The sequence below is a fragment of the Folsomia candida genome, unplaced genomic scaffold (genome assembly GCF_002217175.1).
Source record: "Folsomia candida strain VU population unplaced genomic scaffold, ASM221717v1 Fcan01_Sc003, whole genome shotgun sequence".
Taxonomy (NCBI): Eukaryota; Metazoa; Arthropoda; class Collembola; order Entomobryomorpha; family Isotomidae; genus Folsomia; species Folsomia candida.
This window is the reverse complement of record NW_019091195.1, coordinates 14,144,250-14,164,864: the sequence shown is the minus strand read 5'-3', so window position 1 is coordinate 14,164,864 and position 20,615 is coordinate 14,144,250. Positions and strand designations below refer to the sequence as shown.

The window sequence follows — 20,615 nt, the reverse complement described above, 5'->3', positions numbered from 1 at the left end:
TTTTTGAGACACCGAAATCTTCCGTCGTTCAAATAGGAAGAAGAGCGAGCGAGCAGTCCTTTTCTCTCTCTCTTTTCATATTTCGTCAAAATTTCCAGTCATCTTTCTTCCGCGGATATGGGTTTCATATTTTCGACATAATTCAATCCGGTGGGTGGTGGGAGGTAAGCTAAGGAGAACGTTGACGAGTTTTTTTCTGCGAAATATATTTTTACACATTTGTATATGATGATGGGAGACGACCAGTCACAGATATATGACAACGTAATGTTCGTCCATTTTCCCCATCATTCCAAATGTTCTGGAAGATGGACAAACCCCTTTCTTGAAATTATTTTCAAGTATTTCAACAAAATTGGCGTAGTGTAGCTTATCATATTTGGAAAATATTATTTTTTTAATCTGACTACGAATTGTAATTTCGTATACTTTAATACTTGTGTCATTGTAATTTCGTATACTTTAATACTTGTGTCAACGGTTTTTATAACCAAACGTTTTCTCTGTCTGATGTTACAGTGTTATATTTTTATTAGTTTAAATTTTTGTAATTTTTCTAGATTACATAAGAAAAGAGGTGTTGAAGTGAACTTCAACCTAGAATAAACACTGGAACAAGCGTTTAATAGCACGAAGACTACTATATAACAAGGAAACAATTTTACAAGAACTGAGCAACCTACAGCGCTAGGCGCACCATTGGACAATATGTCCAACCTTCATTTTGTTGTTCACCCTTTACCTGGTAAGTTCGATACAATATTGAGTCCATTTATGATATACAAATAAAATTTACTGCGACTTGTTCTGAACTCTAATTTTGACTTTACAGGGACAGATGAACAACTTGCAGAAAAGTACGAGTTTTTCGATATATATTAGAATTTTATTTTTGCAGCATTAATTTGGTTTATAATGTGGTATTGTTTTATCATGTGATTCAGATTTCGAGAACTGGGTGAGAGGATAAACCGATATGGGTTGACTTCTCCTACTGTTTTGTCAGTTCTGAGGAATGGACCCCCCGTTCAACAAATTGCTGTGGGCCCGGCTCATACAGCATTTTTGTTGGAAGATGGCCGGATTGGAAGGGTGGCATTCTCAGTCATATCTGATCGTTTAGATCTGAGTCGGCAAGATAATGTTAAAACGTATGAAAGGGGGGGCTAAATGCCATCGTTTAATTTTTAATAAATCATTTGGGCCACTTTTTAATTAATATTTAAACGTTAAACTTTAGATCAAGTAAGCCATTTAACAACAATTCAGCACTGAAGCAAACAAGACAACGAGGGAGAATTAGGTATGACAGTCTATTTATAGTCTATTTCAGATAATTTTATCATTATGATTTAAACAGAACTGCTACCCTTCGGGGTGGACGTGGAACAGGAGTAATTATGGGCTCATCAAGACCAGTTGTTCCAGCTCAGTATGTTCCAGAAGAACTCGTAAGCGACATAATAAATTAGATACTAATTTAAATATTATTCTTGTTTTTTTAGTTGTGCTAACGTTTGAATGTGTGCCCCCATTTTTTAGGTTTCCCAGGCTCAAGTGGTTCTTCAAGGAAAGTCACGAAGTGTTATCATTAGAGAATTACAACGTACGAATCTCGACGTAAATTTAGCTGTGAATAATCTGCTTTCTCGTGACGATGAAGAAGGGGATGATGGGGAAGATTCTCAGGATTCGTATGTTTCCGAGGATTTAATGTCATTGTTGGATGGCGGGATAAGTGGAGCAGCAGATCCAGTTATGCTATCAGATGCTGTGGACGCTGTTTTCCCTGAAGATATGTTTGCATATTCTACATTAAGAAAGTATGTCATTCCTCTGAATTGTTACATATTAATTCATAACGAACCACATTTAAACCTTAATAAGAGGTGTACTATTTCGCAATAAATTATAAACCTATTTTACAGTCGAACGTCTAGTGCAGCTCGAACTATTCGACAGTCTGCTGAAAGAGCAGGAGGCAGCGAAACTGCAGCAGATAGGGACAGCTTTTCACGGTTAGTGAAAACCAGGGTTGAATATAAATAATTATGATAAGAATTTGCCCGAATAATTCATGAATAATAAGTAATAATTCTAATTATATTTAATGTAGTTGGCGTGATCGGCAGTATTTTGGACCACGGAGATGGCTTGAAAATGCATTGAGGTATGCTCAAAAGCTGATAATAACAATTATAACTCTTTGTGATTGATTTAATAAATGTCACTCGCGGTTTTAGGGAGCCTTGGAACAATAGTTCAGACGGAGGAGAGCCTAGCAATAAGGCTTCAAAATCTCAGAATTCCGGACCAATTGCTTCTGGAAGTAGCTCAAACCCGGTGTCAATGAACTACAATAGTCCAATTTGGCTGGTAAGTAGTTTATTAATATTTATTACGTATTGCTGGTTTTTAGCTAATTGTTTTTTATTGTTTTCATATAAAGTCTGATGAGATCGAATATTGGCCGGACCCATCACGAGGTCTCAAGTTTACATCAATTTCTGCTATGCACAGTGAGCTTATTGCAATTGGCAGTAATGGGCAAATATATCAGTGGAAGTGGATTGACATTGAGCCCTACCGGCATCCTGATGCAAGTTTACATATACATGTGTTAAAGTTGTAATGCGTAGTTTTTTTTAAGACCATGTCATTTTCGTATCCCCAGAATCCTCAGATAACTCATCCGCGTTTAATCAGCCTGGGTCTTCAAAACGAAAAGGTGACTTGCATTTCATCCTCTATTATACGATGTTCACTCGCCACAGAATCTGGAAAAGTTGTGACGTTGATGGACGAATCAGTTGCACACGTGGCTTCCGCACGACTAGAACACAGCTCAACTTCATTCCAAGACGCATTTCCGGGTCAAAAAATTGTACAGCTTTATACATGCAGTTTGTACACCCTTGCACGTACGGATACCAACCAAATATTTTGGTGGGGTGTTCTCCCGTAAGTCTGCATATTCTTCATTATTATAACATTATATCCATTATTATTAATCTATGATGACAAATTATATTGTAACATAGTTCCAACCAAAGGAAGAAACTGTGGGACAAGTACAGGACCAAGACGAAACGCCAAACACGGACTGGAAACTCGAGTAGCGCAGCAGCATCTCATAACAGTGAGATAGTTGTTGGTTCACAAGTCTTAATGCGTGTGGCTCCAATGTATCAATCTGGTTCGATTGGATTTACTGTGTCTGGGGGGATACCAAAAGTTGGACAACTATTAAATTCTGCATGGAATTTGACTGATAAATGCCGATTTAAGGTAAAGAAGATCTTTAATATTGATATTAAATATAAAAAATTGTGCAAATCCAATTTTTATGTATATATATATATATATATAGGTTTTACCTGGCCCACCTCCGGCTGAAATTAAGAAAACTGAACCGCGTCCTTCAGATGCAATGCCCCCACCACCTTCACCTGCCAGTTCTACTTGTTCTGACACGACCGTTCCATCAACTTCGCAAAAGAGGGCCAAGAAAACGCCGTCTTTGAAAGACGGGAACGAAAAGAAGGACGAAGAAGAATGGAATTTGAAGGAGGTAGTATTTGTAGAAGATTCCAAGAATATTCCCATTGGACGGGTTCTCAAAATAGACGGAGGTTTCGCCGTCATAAAATTTACTCCTTTGAATTCAACAATGAAAGATCAACCCCCGAAGGAAGAAGACGTTGCTTCTTTGCTTCAAGAATGTAGACTTCTTCGTTTGGATGATTTGCAGCATGTTAAGAATGGGACGCTTCCAAAATCACCAGATTGCATTCAAAAAGTTCCCAAGAAAATTCATTTGTCTGACCTCCCCAATGTGCTTGCCTTGTCTGTTGACGCTATTGGAATTCATGGGGTTGTCCGCGATGGGAAAAAGTTAATATACAAGTCGTATAATTTACATACTGGGAAATCTGAAATTGAGAGTACATTTCCATCTGATACGTCGGCGTTCATGGGCATTGATTCGGGACTCATTTCTTTGAACTGTAGTTCTGATAACGACTTTATGAGCATTCTGAGGTAATATCGCAAGAACAAAATTTATTTGAAAATTTGAACTCCTTGTAACTAAGCTTGTTGACTTACCTAATATTTTCATGCAGAGATGGGAATGGAACATTATATCCACTGGTCAAGGATTGTTTGGATGCAATTAGAGATCCTATATTGATGGATCTACCACCAATTACATGCCTTGGTACTGGAATCCATGCCTTGCCCCACGTTGGATCACAACAGGTTATTTTTTTATTTGGCTTATTTTTAAAAAATCATGCAATATTTATATATATATTTATATGTATATATCAACATTTTTTCAGCAGAAAAACCAAGTAGGAGTTTTAGTTGTGGCAATTGAACAACAAGTTTTAATGAGCAAAATTCTCCGATGTGACGTTGAAGGAGTTCGGCAAATATTGGCAAATTTGGATCATGAAGCTCAAATCAAGTCAGGAAATAGTAGCGGATATCTGAACAAAGTGTTATTCGAACGGTGCGATGGGAATAGAAATATTTTTCATGCAGTAGTTTGTATGGCCATGCCGAGCACTAATAAAGATACAGAAACTTTACCAACTCCTGCTGGATCTGGCGGTGCAACAGGAGCTGTTAATATTGCAACGTCTAGTGGTGCCGCAGCGAATGCATTTGGAAGTGTGGACAGTAGCAATATTGAAAACCTTGCAAATGTCTTGAGCTCCTCAACAGGTAATTTATTTATTTAGGTTAACAAAATGTTACTAGTGCAGTAATGTCCAATTTATTTTTCAATATCTAGGACAAAGTGGTTCTGCAATGTTGGAAGGCGACGACTCTAACGAAAGTACAGAGTCAAACGTTGTTTTGGGCTTTAGAGGATTTGGCTCTAGTAGCCCTGGACCATCTATGCAGCATTCCAGTTTGCCTCAATTGAATCAAGTTTGGGATTCTAATGGTAAGTGAATTGAGATCGATTAGCAGTGTATAACTGATGATTCGCGACACTTGAATAAACTACAGTAAACAGTAAACAGTAATTAGGTTAGGCCGGGACAGGATATGTACGTTTTCATTCACTATTTACAGAGAGGATCCGAAATGCGGTTTCTATCTTAAAACTCATGTGCGATTCGATTGCTTTGGAGCCACATTTTCATCAGCTTCTTGGTGAAAAGTATGTCTTCGACCATGTTTTCGTTTGTCTTAAAAAATGAATCAGCTAAACAAGGTAAAGAAACAATGTTTTTTACTACACCGTTTAGGGATTGCAAGGGACAAACACCTTTGATGCTAGCAGTCTCAATAAGAGCGTACCCCGCAGGACTTGCCATATTTGATACAATTTTGAAAATTTCAAAAGAAAAATCTACCGATGCAGAGGTTCAGAAGAAGGTATTTCTTTATTACAATTAATGGGATAAAGTCTCTTCATATGGGCATGTTCTTTTTCTAGATTTTGACGTCAATGGTCTATCCGTCGGGATCACTACCTGATGACTCTCCCCTTCATGTGATTTGTTGTAACGACACGTGCAGGTGCGCAGTATTTTGATGTTGTGCATTTAACTTGTCTTAATGCATCGTTTAATATTTTGCAGTTTTACTTGGACTGGTGCTGAGCACATAAATCAGGATATATTCGAATGTCGAACGTGTGGTTTGGTTGGATCCCTTTGTTGGTGAGTGTCGTGCAAAATACAAAATTTGCCACGCTTAGGAGGGGAGCTTGCGAGGTTGATAATAACAGATCTTGGTGCCCTTTGGATATGTGGTAGGGACCCATGAGTGTACTAAAACCCTGAAGTAGTTTGACTCCATGGCCACATTTGCGCCCGCCACACCCACTCAAAAATGTCCAAAAAACGCTTTCACCCCAGTTTTCACTCACTCAAATCCACGCCAAAAATCCAATTTTACTCGGATTTTGAAATTTCTTTCACCATTATACTCCCAGATAGTTGCTTTCTTCAATCCAATATCAAACTCAATTTTTTCGAAATTTTTAGTATTTTTAAAATTTAAAATTCTGAATGAGCATTGTTGTAGTCATCAACAAAACAAATTATGTTTGCGAAATAATCATCAATAAAATTGAGTTTGATATTGGATTGAAGAAAGCAACTATCTGGGAGTATAATGGTGAAAGAAATTTCAAAATCCGAGTAAAATTGGATTTTTGGCGTGGATTTGAGTGAGTGAAAACTGGGGTGAAAGCGTTTTTTGGACATTTTTGAGTGGGTGTGGCGGGCGCAAATGTGGCCATGGAGTCAAACTACTTCAGGGTTTTAGTACACTCATGGGTCCCTACCACATATCCAAAGGGCACCAATATCTGTTATTATCAACCTCGCAAGCTCCCCTCCTTAGTTCAGGTTTTACAATTATTGAATGTACTTTGTTATTAACCATAGCTGTACTGAATGTGCCAGAGTTTGTCACAAGGGTAAGTCATTGACGTTAAGCTTTGTGATTAAAGTTTCGGAGTTTAATTTTATTTACTATATTTAAGGACACGATTGTAAACTGAAGCGTACTTCACCTACAGCTTATTGCGATTGTTGGGAAAAATGTAAATGTAAAGCCCTTTTAATGGGAAATCAACAAGCACGGCACAATTTATTGTGCAAGCTAATTAGCGACACTGATTTGGTGGTAGTCAATAATTCCAAGTAAGTATTTTTTTGTCTTACTAGTATTAATATATGTCATGCAATCAAACAAAATATATGATAATTGCATTTCATTACTAATTGACATTTGAATTTTCAGGGGAGAAAATATTTTGTTAAATCTCGTGCAAACTGTTGGAAGACAAACAACGGAGCAGAAGCAATATCGTAATAATAGTCGCAATCGAGCAACCAATGTCGCCAGAAAGCCAGCTGATGTTGGTAAGTTGAATTTTATCACCACATTATAATAATTATACTAAACAGATCAATCAAGCAAATAATATCATCATCCATACTGGTTTTGGTTTCAGATGCCGATATGCCTGATCACGATTTACAACCTCCAAGATTTAGTAGAACAGCTTTAGAACAGCTTCTAGACGACTGGCCTGCGGTGAGAGCAATGATAATGTCTGGCTCGTGTAATGCGAATGTGGATGAACAAAGTGGCACAGCATTGTTGGATAAATTTACGTACAAATTGCTTTCAAAATGTTCTCCAGAGGTGAGTTTTTTGGGCACCACTAAAATAATTAACTCCTCATCAAATTACCCAATTTCTGCTTGTTTATTCATTTCAATTGAGTTTTGAATCGTTACTCGTCTTTAGATGACTGATACACTGGTCACCACGTTAATACGTGAGCTTCAATCCAAAGTTTCTGGGCGACTTTCAGATACAGAATTGGTTGTGCGGTAAGAATTCATAATAACACAATAAACAATGCTAGCGATAATTATATAATTATTAACAAAGTGGCATGTTAAATGTAGCAGTAAAACACAAAAAACTGCCTTGATTCATGTTCTAATGCATTTTATGTATTTATTGATTTAGACGGTTTATTCGATCAGTAGCGAGAGTTTATGTGATTATCAGTGTTGAATCCGCTCCATCATTCAAGAAAGGGTATGCATGTTCTAACTCTACTTGAATTATTACAATAAACCCTTTTGAGAAATAGTGATTAATGAGTGGTGTATATTTTTATTTTTGCAGAACGATGCCTAATCAAATTGAGTATTGTCGTCGTATATTCCAAGCTCTCGTTACCTACTCAATTCAGGAATTGTGTGAAATGGTATGCATTTATTACTCTTTCAAGCTCAATCTAATAGGTCGTTTCTATGAATAATGCATGATATTCGACGTTTCATAGGCCAACTCGCAAATTGCTCCAGTTCAGTTAGGAGTACTTCCACCGACGACTGGGAGGATGATAGGATTTGCAGGTGACTTGCCTTTACGACAATTTTTGCTCAATAGTGACTTACAATTAATAATAATCACAATTCGTAGGTACATCGGGACCTACAACAAGTGAGACCATATCGGTAGGTTCTTATTGAAGTAAGTAAATGCTAAGTATAAGTAACTAAATAACTTTTATTGATGCAGGGGAGCGAAGAACTTTTCAGTGTCGATCCATTACAATCCAATTTCGGACACACTCAACGTGATAACGAACGATTGTCTACTTCAGACGTAGCGCACATTATCATTGAAGGATTGGATGACGGTACAAATTCGTCCCGAAACGCATCAGACTCACGAATTCGTGTAAGTGGATTCGCACCTTCTCATGACGATGGGGGTGAAACGGAAGGCGATCAAGATGGGGAGGAAGGAATGGATGATGGGGGTAAGTATCATTATACTATATATACCATTATATGCATGCATCTGTGGAGGTATCACATTGCCTCAGTCACCACCGGGTTTAATAAACCAATTGCCATATTAACTACTCTCTGATGACTCGACGTCATTCCACGACAAAGTAATAATGGTGAGTTAATTTATTAATTTATTAATAAACTAATAACTAAAATTGAGTTCCTTTGTTCGTAGGATGACTCACCTTACCTCATCGAGGGGACTGAAGTGTCGGCAAAGTTTAAGGGGGCGTTTTGTAAAGCAAAGATACGGGAAGTTAATCGAGTCATGAAATTCAAGGTAAATAAATATTAACGGTTTAGCTAATTATGGTTTAATTTAATTTTGTGACTCTTCCTTCTTGGTTTGCAGGTTTTGTTCAAGTCGGGACTGGTGGCCACAGTCAATTCGGACGAGGTGAGAGGAACGTGGCGAGTCGGTGCCACGGTGGAGGCAAAACATCTCGTCACCGGATTCTACAGTGAGGCAACCATCTCCAAAATTCAAGACTATTCTCAATACACGGTCGTCTTTGATGATGGAGATGTGAAGACAGTGGGACGATCAGGAATTATTGTAAAATCGAGTTGTCAATTTAATGATAATGAGACAAGAGGCCAAAGTTGCAAGATTGATTTAAGAAATAAGTAAGTGAATCAAACAATAAATACCCAAATATTATGATCTAGCGCAAATGTTCGTGTGGAATTATCCAAATGTGGTGATAGTCTGATATTTATTTTATTATTATAGTGTTCTTCACACAGACGACTCCTTTGACGACGAAGTTTCCAAATTGAGACGACCACTTGGAACTATCACAAACCAACCCCCACCACCCAAGATCCGCAGACAAAGTCGCCCACCATCGTCTCAATTAGATTCTGTCGGTGCTGTTTCTGTTGATGCTGCTGTTACTCAACAACATAGTGTCACGAATCAGACATGTGACCGAAGCTGAATTGCGTGACGTGAATGAACCTCACTACCAAGTTTTACTTGACATCGGATCACTACCGAATCGGATTTCACGCCAAGAAATAGCCACCAAACTGCAAGAGGCGGGATCCGACGTGTCAGTTGACAAAATAGTGTGGAAAATTTGTGAGAAACCTGGATCACCTCGACGCCTGACATCTCACTGTGTCATGGATAATGGCGTTAATTCGGACAAGCCACACTTGATAAACTATGCTCATGCTGAAAGTTTTGTCAAAAGACATCGAAAAATTATTATGTCCGGAAAAAAAAACAAAAAAACTCCAGACGAAGAGAAGACCCTCAGCTACATGCAGAAGAATTATGTCGACGACGTGAAAAATATTACCGAGACCCAAACGTAAACATAGGAAATTTAGAGTACCGACATAGTATGCTACAAAACGTTTTTTATCTCTTCATTTGTATTGATGAGCGAATGATTGTCGGCAAGTCGGCACACGAAGTGTGGGAATTACTCTCCCAACAATCGTCTACTATAAAAGAAAAAGAGTGGTATTTCGGCAACCATTCCGCGCTAGGTACCCCTACAGCACGCCCCACCCATGCCACAGATCCAAACTCGTCCGTCCGTGGAACTTATGTCAACTACAGACGCATATTCGAATGTATCGCTTTGCCCATGAAGGACAAAGAGGAGGCGGAATTGGTCGAGAGTTTTTACATTGTAAGATTTTGTTAATTTACATTTTAGCCAATTATATCTGTAGTATTACTTCATAAATTGTTTTCTTTTGTTCTGAATTATAGCACATGTTGTTCGGTATGGCAGACAGTTCAATAGACGTAGTAGCTTTGAACAAAGACTATGGGATAAGGATCCACAAAGATTTGGCGAGGAAAGCGTATGATTTTGGCGAGGCCGGTCCTTTCATCATATTCGACAACGACGCACCCAACCCGGTGAATTACTTCACACCTCCATTTGTGTGTCGTAGCAGCGACTTTAAAGAGAGAACTGAGTGGTTTGAAAAGGCTGGGAGACCATAAATGATATTGTTTGTTATCAACTGTTAAAAAATATGCAATAAATGTATTTTCTGAAACGAAAAATCCTATATGAACGTATTTGTTAAAGATTAATTAAGAAAGAATTCTAAGTTCTATAAGAATTTTGAAATCGATGAGGTCACCCCATATGGCACCTCCGGGTAAAAAATTTCCCACTTTCACCTTACCCTCTTTAATTAGAAGCCGCAGGGTACCTCTATGCCAAATGTTTGTAGTATACAACTATTACAGAATAATAATCATAGATATTATAATAATAAGATTATTTTTCACAGAGCAACATGACAATGAAGGGGATGGTGTAGATGTAGACGAACAGGCACAAGGAGGAGGAGTTGAACCTATGGCTATCGGAGAGGCTGGCGAACAAGAGTCTGACATGGAGCTGGATCTTTTGGCAGAGTCAGAGAGCGACTCTGATGATAATCAGAGTAATATCAATGATACGGCTAGCTCTGGTGCTCAACGAAGCATTCAAACTCACGCAACGGGTGGGTCAGAAGCTGCTGGTGTTGCAAACTTGGCATTGTTTTCAGAAGATGATTCTGATGAATCAACACAACAGGTTTCTACACGAACATTATTAATTTTAGTAAAAAAAATAATCCTCTACCTGTGTGTTTCGCAATATTTCTAATATTAATAATAATTAATAATAATAGGAGGATGAAGATGAGGAAGAAGAAGACTCTGATGGAAATGATAGCGATGACCGGGACACGCCGGTTACTGCAACTAGTGCGGTGGCACCCAATAACAATCCTGGTGCAAGTGCTCATCCTCCTGCCCCAACTGCTGGTACAGCTGCCAACACCGCTGCAGCTGTCGACGACTTTGGAATAAATGAAGAACAAATATTTGAACGACGCAGTGGAGCAGGTGCTCTTACGGTTCAACGAGGCTCAAATTTGGCACCAACTTCTATGCAGTGGGCAATCAGGACTCGGGAACCTCCTACAATCCGATCAAGTACTACAACAGGCTTGGTCTTTATTGATCATGCATCAGGAACAATGCGCCGCTCTGCAAGTACTGCCGTTGCTGCTGCTGCCGCTGCTGCAGCAAATGCTCCGGAACCTGTGACGATGGCCACTACTGCGTCTGGATTGGCTCGATCTTTTGGGATTATTATGAGGTTAACTAATTAAGTCATCTTACAGGGTCAGACGTCTAAGTTATAACGATTTTGGCATTGAATAACCCCGGAACGGTTTGCCCTAGCGGGTCAAAATTTTTAACAGACGAGCATGTTGTCCTAGTCAAGAGTTGTGCAAAAAACCAACTCTCTACTTTCAAAAATGCCTCCCCCACAGCCCCCAGAAGGTGAGCAGTCATAAAAACTCTTTGCAAACTTAAGTACTCGTCTAGCCGAATAACAAAACATCTTAAAATTGAAGGGAAAACGGTTTCGAAATCTGGAATCAATAAGGTATTGAAAAATATAGGTGAAAAGCGAGAAATTCTGAGTAGAGGGCAACCACCACCCCCTAGAAGAAGTCAAAAAAAGTGTCAATTCCGACCGTGTTGAGGAAAATTGACCTATTGACCTCAAAAGATAATCCACCGACCCAAAAGGAAATTTCCCGTAAGGTTGGGGTCTCTAAGCGTTCAGTGGAACGAGAAATTACGATTTTGAAAAAACGACTTGGTCGGAAAACTCGTGTGCATCAGCTGGCCAAAAAACAGGAAAAAAATCTCGCCTGTGTTTACAAATAAAATTATTTGAATTTTCGGTCAAGGAATCAGAGTGAGTTATTGGTGACATTTGATGAAGCACTAATTTCTCTACAAGTTACTAATTGGGTTCGAAGAGCTTACTACACGATAAATGCCCCAAAAAAATCACCCAAGTTGGTGCTTCCCCGTGAGGAGAAGTTTTTTACAGTTTATGGTGGTGGGCGCAACGCCGGGTCGTGGTGTCCTCCCACTTATCAAAGTCCCGCAAAAAGTGAAGATATCTGTAGAATAACATTTTCATAAATTGTGCGGTAAAAAAATAATTAAGGTGATTTTTCATCATGACGGAGCGTCTTCACAGACGGCAAAGTTGACCCAAGATTATGCAAAGGACCTTGAAGCTATATTGGGGATAAAAATCATCTTGAATAGTGAAATACCTGTACAATCCCCCGATAAAGTCAAATTGACTTGTTTGAGTTCAGATACTTGAAAGGAAAAGTTTTTCTGTGGAGACCGAATTTTTTAGACGGAATTTGGAAAGAGTTAAAATGACTGTCTCAACTACTGGGGGCTGTGGGGGAGGCATTTTTGAAAGTAGAGAGCTGGTTTTTTCCACAACACTTGACTAGGACAACATTCTCGTCTGTTCAAAATTTTGACCCGCTACGACAAACCGTTCCGGGGTTATCCAAGGCCAAAATCGTTATAACTTAGACGCCTGATCCTCAGTAAGTATGAAAAATATATATAACACAAATTATTGTTTTAGGGAAATTGGTGATTTGCTCAAATATATTCAAGACTACCCCAGTATTGTACCACGTCTTCCAAGAAAGTTGGAAGTCACACAAGATGATGTCAACAATCTACAGGATTATTTGGATCGTCGATTGCTCAATGTCTGGGAATGGCTACTTAGGGTAATGGATTCTACAGAGTCACAATTAAGATTTGGCGGCTCATTAACTTCATCGACGGATCATGTGCGACCCAAACCAGCTTCGGCTCCTCCACCAGGGCGCTTGGAATCTCGTGCTGGACGGGAGAGGGACAATGAAATTGCTGCAAGAAGAGAATTCTTATCGTATTCCTTGTCGCTCATGAGAGGTCATAATGCTGAACATTTGGATAGCTTACCTGTGGTAAGATTACCTACAAAGATAATATTACTTTGTTCGAACCAAAGGAAACAATATAATTCGATTATGTTTTCCCCCACAGATTGATGTGTCTTCATTTAGTAAGTGACGTTTTTTGATGTTGGTCGGTTGGAACGTGATGGAGGAGGTAGATCATAGATAAAGGAGAGTTCGGTTACTTAAGACAGCACAGAGCAGGTGGAAGATATCCCTTAAATATCCCTTAAAATATAAAATTCTTAAAATAGCACGATCGGAGAATCACGCCGAGATTGCATATCGTGGAGACTTGAATTGAAATTAACAACCTATTTTTTTATTAACTTATTTTCCCAGTTTTCGCCCCCGCTTTCCAGGCAAACGCGTTTCTACGTTTGCACCACAAACCGAACCACACCTCCTCCAATCTAAATTCCAATTAGAATGAATGAATGAATGACTGACTGACTGAATGAATAACTAAGTTGTTTTTGGCGTTTTTTTAGAACATGTCGCATATGTCTTCGACTCTTTAATATACTTTTTAAGAAGTGCAACCGATGCCAATGCAATCCCCGCCGTGAGCAAAGATGACGAATTTGATAATCTAATTGTGCACGATCCAGATGAACCTGATGACATGAGCTTCAACACAACTCAAAATAGTTTAAGTAATGTTGAGATCGGGGACTTTGATGATGAAGCGTCACAGAACAGCACCACGGGAAAACCTTTGGGCAGACGACATGGGTTCTTTCAAAGATCAGATTCAACGTTATGTCTGGGTTGTCCTCCTCCGGATCCATTCCAGGTATCTAATAAATAATTAGTTAGCTGAATTTGATTAATGTAAAATTATTTACTCATTTATTCAAATTAATATTTTTTGTACTTGTTTGATCCTAGGGTTCTGTTGCTGAAAGTCTTCCCCTAGCAGAAAAGCCTCATTTGTTACAACCAAATGTTAGAAAAGATGAACTTTTTGGAATTCCAAAGTCAGCTGAAAATTCTAGTTTAATGGAAATTAAAGCAAGCCACCTAGGACTTACATCTCGTAATGTAGGACCACCCAGCTATGCTCCTCTGCTTGCCAGAAGACCTCGAGCAGTCGACCCAGTGCCGAAGGTTGAAGATATGGACATTGATCACAAGCCAAAAAGTAGTAGTCAAGCGAAACTTAAAGACTTGGACTCTAAATTACGTGAACCGCTGCTTGAAACATCTGCTGCTGACAAGTCAGACGAAGTTAAAATCTCGGTAGTGGAAACTTCAGTAATTCCAACACCAGTCGTTACACCTATATTAACAAAGCCTCCGCCGCTAGTTAAAATTACTCCACCTGAAGGATCTTCAACAAATTTATCGACTTCATCAAGCGCAACAGTCTTATCCATACCAAAGTGGGGTATGGGTGGACCTCCTCAAAGTGCTCCTCAAGATTTAAGTATTTCTGGTCGATCGGATGGATCAGATTCAGATGTAGTTAGCCCTAATGCACAGCGAGCACCCATTATTGTCTCTGCAAAACGCTTGTCTCCAACACCATCATCATTTAATGCATCCTCTATTTGTGGATCCCCTTCATCTTCGAGGGGGAGTTCTGGTGAATCTCCAAGTGATGGCAGACCCTTGGTTAAAAGCGTCATTGTATGTCATCGTCAATCCACTCCGGGAAATGTAAGAAATTGTTCACCTTAGGTCTTATTACTATTTTTCATTGTTCTGTATCCTTAAATTTTACAGGAATCGGTTAGTAGCGGGACGCCTGAAATTGTCATTGTCCCAGTTGATACAGAAGCAACATCAGAAATCACCTCTTCTAGGACAGCACCAAACTTGAAACTTCCAACATTAACTCCGGTGTCTAGCAAATCGTTGGAGTCGGTATCTACATCACCCACAACAACTCATCAGCAGCTCATACTTTACAATCCATCCATGATATCTGATGACGTTTTGCTTGGAAGATGGAGACTGACATTGGAAGTAAGTAAAAGTCCTTGGTTTAAAGTGAGGCTCTCAATGAATAAGAAATATTAATGTGATTTGTTTAACAACAGGTGTTTGGACGAGTATTTGTTGACGACGTTGGGCTAGAACCAGGCTCTGTAATTTCAGAGTTGGGTGGCTTCCCTGTGAAGGAAAATCGGTTTAGACGAGAAATGGAGAAAATAAGAAACGCACAGCAAAGGGACTTGACACTCTCAAAACTAGATCGTGATCGAAATCAGCTTCTCATTCAAACCTTTAAAGAACTAAACAATCATTACAACTCGGCTCATCGTCGTGCTACACCCCCTCATCCACCATTGGCTGTGAGCAGAGTAAAGGTGATTGTTTTTGTTGTATATTTCACACCTTTTTTGGATATTCCAAACATTTAACAACATTGTCAAACTTTACAATTAATTGTAGGTGACGTTTAAAGATGAACCTGGGGAGGGGTCTGGAGTTGCTCGAAGTTTTTATACAGCAATCGCAGAGGTATTCTATTTACCAATTTTGCAGTCTTCATACAGTGAAAAATATTATACGAATTTCTCGTTTCATAAATCCAGGCTATTTTGTTGGACGAACGTTTGCCCAGCCTTGAAGGGTGTTTGATCGGGTATGTGATTGGCTCAAGTGCTCATTCCGAATAATTGATAGGAATCATGATAACGTTTCTGTTTTGTGTTTCTAGAAGTAAATATAGTTCTCAATTTAACGTACTGCAGCGCTTGAGACTTCGAGACTCTGTTCGAGATGACTATCTTCGTAGGGGTCAACAAGTACGAATTGTAAAGGTAATTTTAACTATATCATACGTGCGTCATATGCATGCATATTTTTATTAAGTAACTGAACTTAAGCAAACATACATACAAATACACATGGTTTTCGTAATACAGCATATAGTAATCAAGGATTTTAAATACGTAAAGGCTGAAATTTTACTTTTAGAGAGGAGCTCCAAGAGTACGTGAAGTGCGAAGAAACTTATCGTTTGATGCCAGACCTTTTCATCCTTCGTCGAGCAGTGGAGAGGGTACATCCAATCCTTCAACATTAAACGATCATTTATCCAATCATCAGCAGCAAATTGGAGAACGACTTTACGTTAAGGTAATAGAACCTATTTAGTTCTTTCCTTTATATTGTGGATATTATTCCTGTAAAGTGGTTATAACCTATTGGGTGTTTGGGAAAAATAGATTCACGCTATTCGGCCAAATTTAGCACCAAAAATTACTGGAATGCTGCTGGAACTTCCCCCGCCTCAATTACTCATTCTGCTAGCTTCAGAAGACACCTTGAAGCAGCGCGTAGATGAAGCGGTGGACATTATTCTCGCGCATTCACGAGATATTTCTGGAGAAGCACTTTTAGATTTGGATGTATTTAACTTTTCAAAAAATTCAAGTGGAACTACCACTGGATCGGTGCCAAAGAAGACTGCAACCGCTGAAGGAGAAGAGACTTGTGATGATGACAATAGTCCATTGTTTTACCAACCTGGAAAGAGAGGATTCTCTTCTCCACGTCTTGGCAAACCAACTGCTGAACGTCTTAATGCTTTTCGAAATGTTGGACGGTAAGTATAGTTTATTAAACCGGGCCTTGAATATATGCCTAAATATGTATGTATTCCTAGTCTATTATTGTCTAATGTGAATTTTTTGAATTTATTGTGCAGAATTATTGGTCTTTGTCTTCTTCAGAATGAACTCTGTCCTCTGTTTCTAAATCGTCATGTATTGAAGTTTATTTTGGGAAGACCTATAAAGTTTCACGATATGGCTTTCTTCGATTCTACAATGTACGAGAGTTTTAGGCAACTTATACTTGACGCTGAAAATCGGGATGGCGATCGGATTTTTTCAGCCATGGAATTAACATTTAGGTAAAATATAATTTAAATGTAGTATTTTGCTAGTAGTTTTGAAGAAGATTTACCGAGCTGAATTTCCTGTTTTCCAATAGTTTGGATTTATGCTCGGAAGAAGGGGGTCGCAGCGTTGAATTAGTTCCTGGTGGACGTAATATTGAAGTTAACGAACACAACGTCTACGACTATGTGCGAAAGTATGCTGAATATAGAATGGTGCGATCGCAATACAAGTCCCTAGAAGAAATTAGAAACGGAGTTCTTGATGTTCTTCCGCCTTCTGGCTTAGATGGTAAAGCTGATAACGATTTTATTTGGAAAATTATTCTATATACTCACACCCAACATCTTACGTAACAGTGTACGTTTTATTTGGAAAATTATTAGGTTTAACTTCAGAAGACTTGAGACTGTTGCTGAACGGAGTGGGAGACATCAATGTTTGTAAGTGAATTGGTTCTAAGCAAGATTATTGGACACTTTATCCCTCTCCGGGGTTCTTAGTATAAATATGCAAATAGGTTAAGTTATGTTGACAAAATTCTTAGTGAGGAAAATAATATAATTTTATTCTCGAATTTAATTGTAGCAACATTGATATCTTATACATCTTTCAATGACGAGAGTGGAGAACCTGGCGATAAACTCACTCGATTTAAGAAATGGCTCTGGTCAATTGTGGAGAAAATGAGTAATTTAGAACGACAAGAATTAGTATATTTCTGGACCGGCTCCCCTGCCTTACCAGGTATGCTAAATACTTCTAACGAATTGTTTTTTTGTCATAAATTCATCTGTATTTTGTTAATTATAAATGACGAGTAACGATTTTCTCACTATCCCTCCCGTTTAATAATACCTTAATTTTTATAGCATCAGAAGATGGTTTCCAACCCATGCCCACAGTTACGGTAAGTTATCACACCATTAATATTTAATGGTTCAATCACTAACATAAAATTATATGTTTTTTTAAAAATTAATTTCAGCTTCGTCCCGCTGATGATAACCACCTTCCTACAGCAAACACATGTATCTCTCGTCTCTACATCCCACTATATTCCTCCCGGTATATTCTTCGAAGCAAATTGTTGATGGCAATTAAAACTAAAAATTTTGGCTTTGTTTAACGTTTTTCGAATTATAATTTATAATTGAAAGCTGCAGGATAATATATATATATATCTTACTTCATTTATGTGTAATATAATTTATTGTGAAGAATAATCCTTAAAAGCTATATTTCTCAAATTCTTCAGAATTCACTCTTTTCTGACAATATTAAATATGCACATTGTGTTACAGAGGAAAAGAAATTGTATGAAAGTGCAAGTTTTGAAAATAGTAGCTAATTGTATTCATCCAGTAAATATAACATTTATGTATAATTTTTAGTTAACTACACATTTATCACATTTTTGTGATAATTTATAAAGTATCCGTATCGCTAGATTTAATAATGATAATTAATTTTCTTACGCACTTATTGTGTATGAAAAGCAAAAGTCACATCTCCTATTGCTTTATTGACTGAGCTACAAAATAATAATGAAGAATAAAGTGATTTTATTCATGCGAAAATCAAAAATATTGGCCATACAGAAATATTTAGTAGTTTACTGTGTTCCTGTCCTACAAACAACCTACTACACCTTCATGTTTTATATGCCTTCTTATAAGGAGATAATACCCAAATCGATGTGAACGTGATTACTCGCAGGTTAGGCTGCCTTATTGGCAACGTATCATAATACAGCGAGGAAATAAATCAATACTTGCTAAGTTTCAGTTTGATCCGCTTTATCTATCTTTAAACTCAAACCAACTCAGTTCACTTCATTAAAGTTTAACCAGGTTTGAGCATTATAAATGGGTATTCTGTATTGTCGGGAGTCGGACATTAGACATTTTGGATTGAAACGCAATGCATGGATATTGCAAGAAATAAAAAATTAAATGATAAGCCTGCCCAACAGTGTTGCTGACCTGGCTGACTCGCAGTTGTTCCTCGTCCTAGTTGTCCTTGGAAGCAATAGCCGTTAATGGCCGTCCTTATTGAAAACTTTACAATGTCGCAAACTGCTTAAAACCAACCAAAGTTGTTTTACATATGACATTTAAAAGTTGTATGAAAATATGTGGGTTATCCGATCCATCCGTCCTCTCGAGATGTGTTTAAAAATGCTGGGACAGAAAAACCTTGGCCCTTAATTAAATATACATTACAATGTATATTTGTAATGAGGCCCAATCATTCTCCGTAATGAGCAGGTTGAAAAATTAGTAAGTCATATTCGGTCAAACAATTTTTTCTATATTTTTAGATCACAAAAAGATGTGAAAGGAAGCGATGCAATTTGTAGCATTAGAAATGAAAGTTTGGTATTTAATATAATTGTGCAGTTGTTTTGTTGTAAATATTTGGGTCTCTCTCGTTATTTCTCACAAATATTAGTCATCGTTTGCGCTTTAGTGGTTTAAAGTTAAACAACTTAACTACAAAAGTATAAACGTAACAATATATTTATGTATGTTGGGGGTATAATATGATGCTGCTCATGGGTAAATCTAGGACTGACTTGTACTATATGGACCAAAATTATTGTTATGTAGATGATGACGCATCACAGGTATGTGCGACCCATAGTTTATTCAGTCTGCTGGAGTCATTGATTCACTTTGTGTTTGACATTTCCTTAAACATCTAAATACACTCGTAATGACTTTTATTCATTTCATAAAAAATTAAGTCATGTCTCGTCTAAAAATATGAATCGGTCTGGATCTGGACCGGCTTGACTTTTCTCGAAAATGAGTTCAAAATAACTGGGCATAGACTCTGCCAGAATACAAATGAGACTAGTCCATGGTTGAAAGAGACGGAAAAACAAGGAGCGATTCATTAGTATATTTTTTTCTGCTCAAACTATTGCAATGCGTAAATTGTTATGTGCTTAATTTTTGGCACTGATTTCTTAGTATGCCTCAAAACCAAAGATAAAGACACACGAGTCGCCGAGAGAAAGATGCAGAAATGTCGCAAGTTGCCTCAAATGAGAATAAACTTTTATCTTCCTTCGTACTTATTTACGAGCTAATAAATGGTGAATCTACCAAGAACCATTGGCATTGCTGCTAAAAATTGGAAATTCCGTACATTGTTCAATCGAGGAATTAGTTTAGCAATCATGATCTGTCTGTATATTAGTTTTGAACAGGCTATATCATAGTTAAACGACAGGTAACCACTTTGTTCATCATGCGCTTTAATCTACTTGCGCATCTAACATCACAAAAGATTATCATGTCGACGTCACCCTTTCCGGAGCTTTGTCTTCACATAAATAATTATGTTAGCTGAAGAAAACATGAGTGAAAATCACTTTATGCCGTATGCTAAGTATGCCAACTTGGCATTGCCAAGTATACTTTATGTATCAACCTTTGAATTTGTCATCTTAATTTACTTTATCTTGATAATCATCATTATGTTAAACTGTTGAGCAAATACATGCTGAAAAAAAGCAGATTTGCAAAGTCGCTTATTTCGCTTGCTGTCTACACACAAATCGCATAGTATTATTCTTTACTGGCAGCCTGCTAGTAGT

General features: G+C 38.0%; 2 protein-coding genes across 2 annotated transcripts; both read left to right on the top strand.

Annotated features, from left to right (window-relative positions):
- Window positions 1-8: 8 nt before the first annotated feature.
- LOC110847870 (E3 ubiquitin-protein ligase UBR5) lies at window positions 9-18,608 on the top strand. Its single transcript, XM_022094905.2, has 50 exons — window positions 9-164; window positions 561-745; window positions 833-857; window positions 945-1,151; window positions 1,241-1,303; window positions 1,361-1,451; window positions 1,543-1,823; window positions 1,929-2,018; window positions 2,117-2,170; window positions 2,244-2,376; window positions 2,450-2,599; window positions 2,675-2,961; window positions 3,042-3,288; window positions 3,371-4,041; window positions 4,125-4,260; window positions 4,344-4,731; window positions 4,802-4,957; window positions 5,089-5,176; window positions 5,265-5,394; window positions 5,456-5,538; window positions 5,601-5,681; window positions 6,414-6,445; window positions 6,512-6,671; window positions 6,772-6,893; window positions 6,986-7,179; window positions 7,285-7,370; window positions 7,513-7,584; window positions 7,675-7,756; window positions 7,835-7,907; window positions 7,975-8,009; window positions 8,074-8,317; window positions 10,617-10,906; window positions 11,004-11,476; window positions 12,791-13,163; window positions 13,243-13,261; window positions 13,646-13,950; window positions 14,046-14,816; window positions 14,883-15,125; window positions 15,200-15,469; window positions 15,555-15,623; window positions 15,698-15,747; window positions 15,823-15,925; window positions 16,083-16,244; window positions 16,334-16,713; window positions 16,816-17,022; window positions 17,103-17,299; window positions 17,395-17,451; window positions 17,597-17,755; window positions 17,881-17,918; window positions 17,997-18,608. Exons 2-50 carry the CDS (start codon window positions 709-711, stop codon window positions 18,135-18,137), a joined length of 8,805 nt encoding a protein of 2,934 aa, XP_021950597.1. The 5' UTR covers window positions 9-164; window positions 561-708; the 3' UTR covers window positions 18,138-18,608.
- On the top strand, window positions 8,312-10,224 carry LOC110847872 (AT-rich interactive domain-containing protein 4B). Its single transcript, XM_022094906.2, has 5 exons — window positions 8,312-8,464; window positions 8,527-8,631; window positions 8,704-8,978; window positions 9,085-9,997; window positions 10,081-10,224. The coding sequence occupies exons 1-4, from the start codon at window positions 8,462-8,464 to the stop codon at window positions 9,290-9,292; spliced, it is 591 nt and encodes a 196-aa protein (XP_021950598.1). The 5' UTR covers window positions 8,312-8,461; the 3' UTR covers window positions 9,293-9,997; window positions 10,081-10,224.
- Window positions 18,609-20,615: the final 2,007 nt, after the last annotated feature.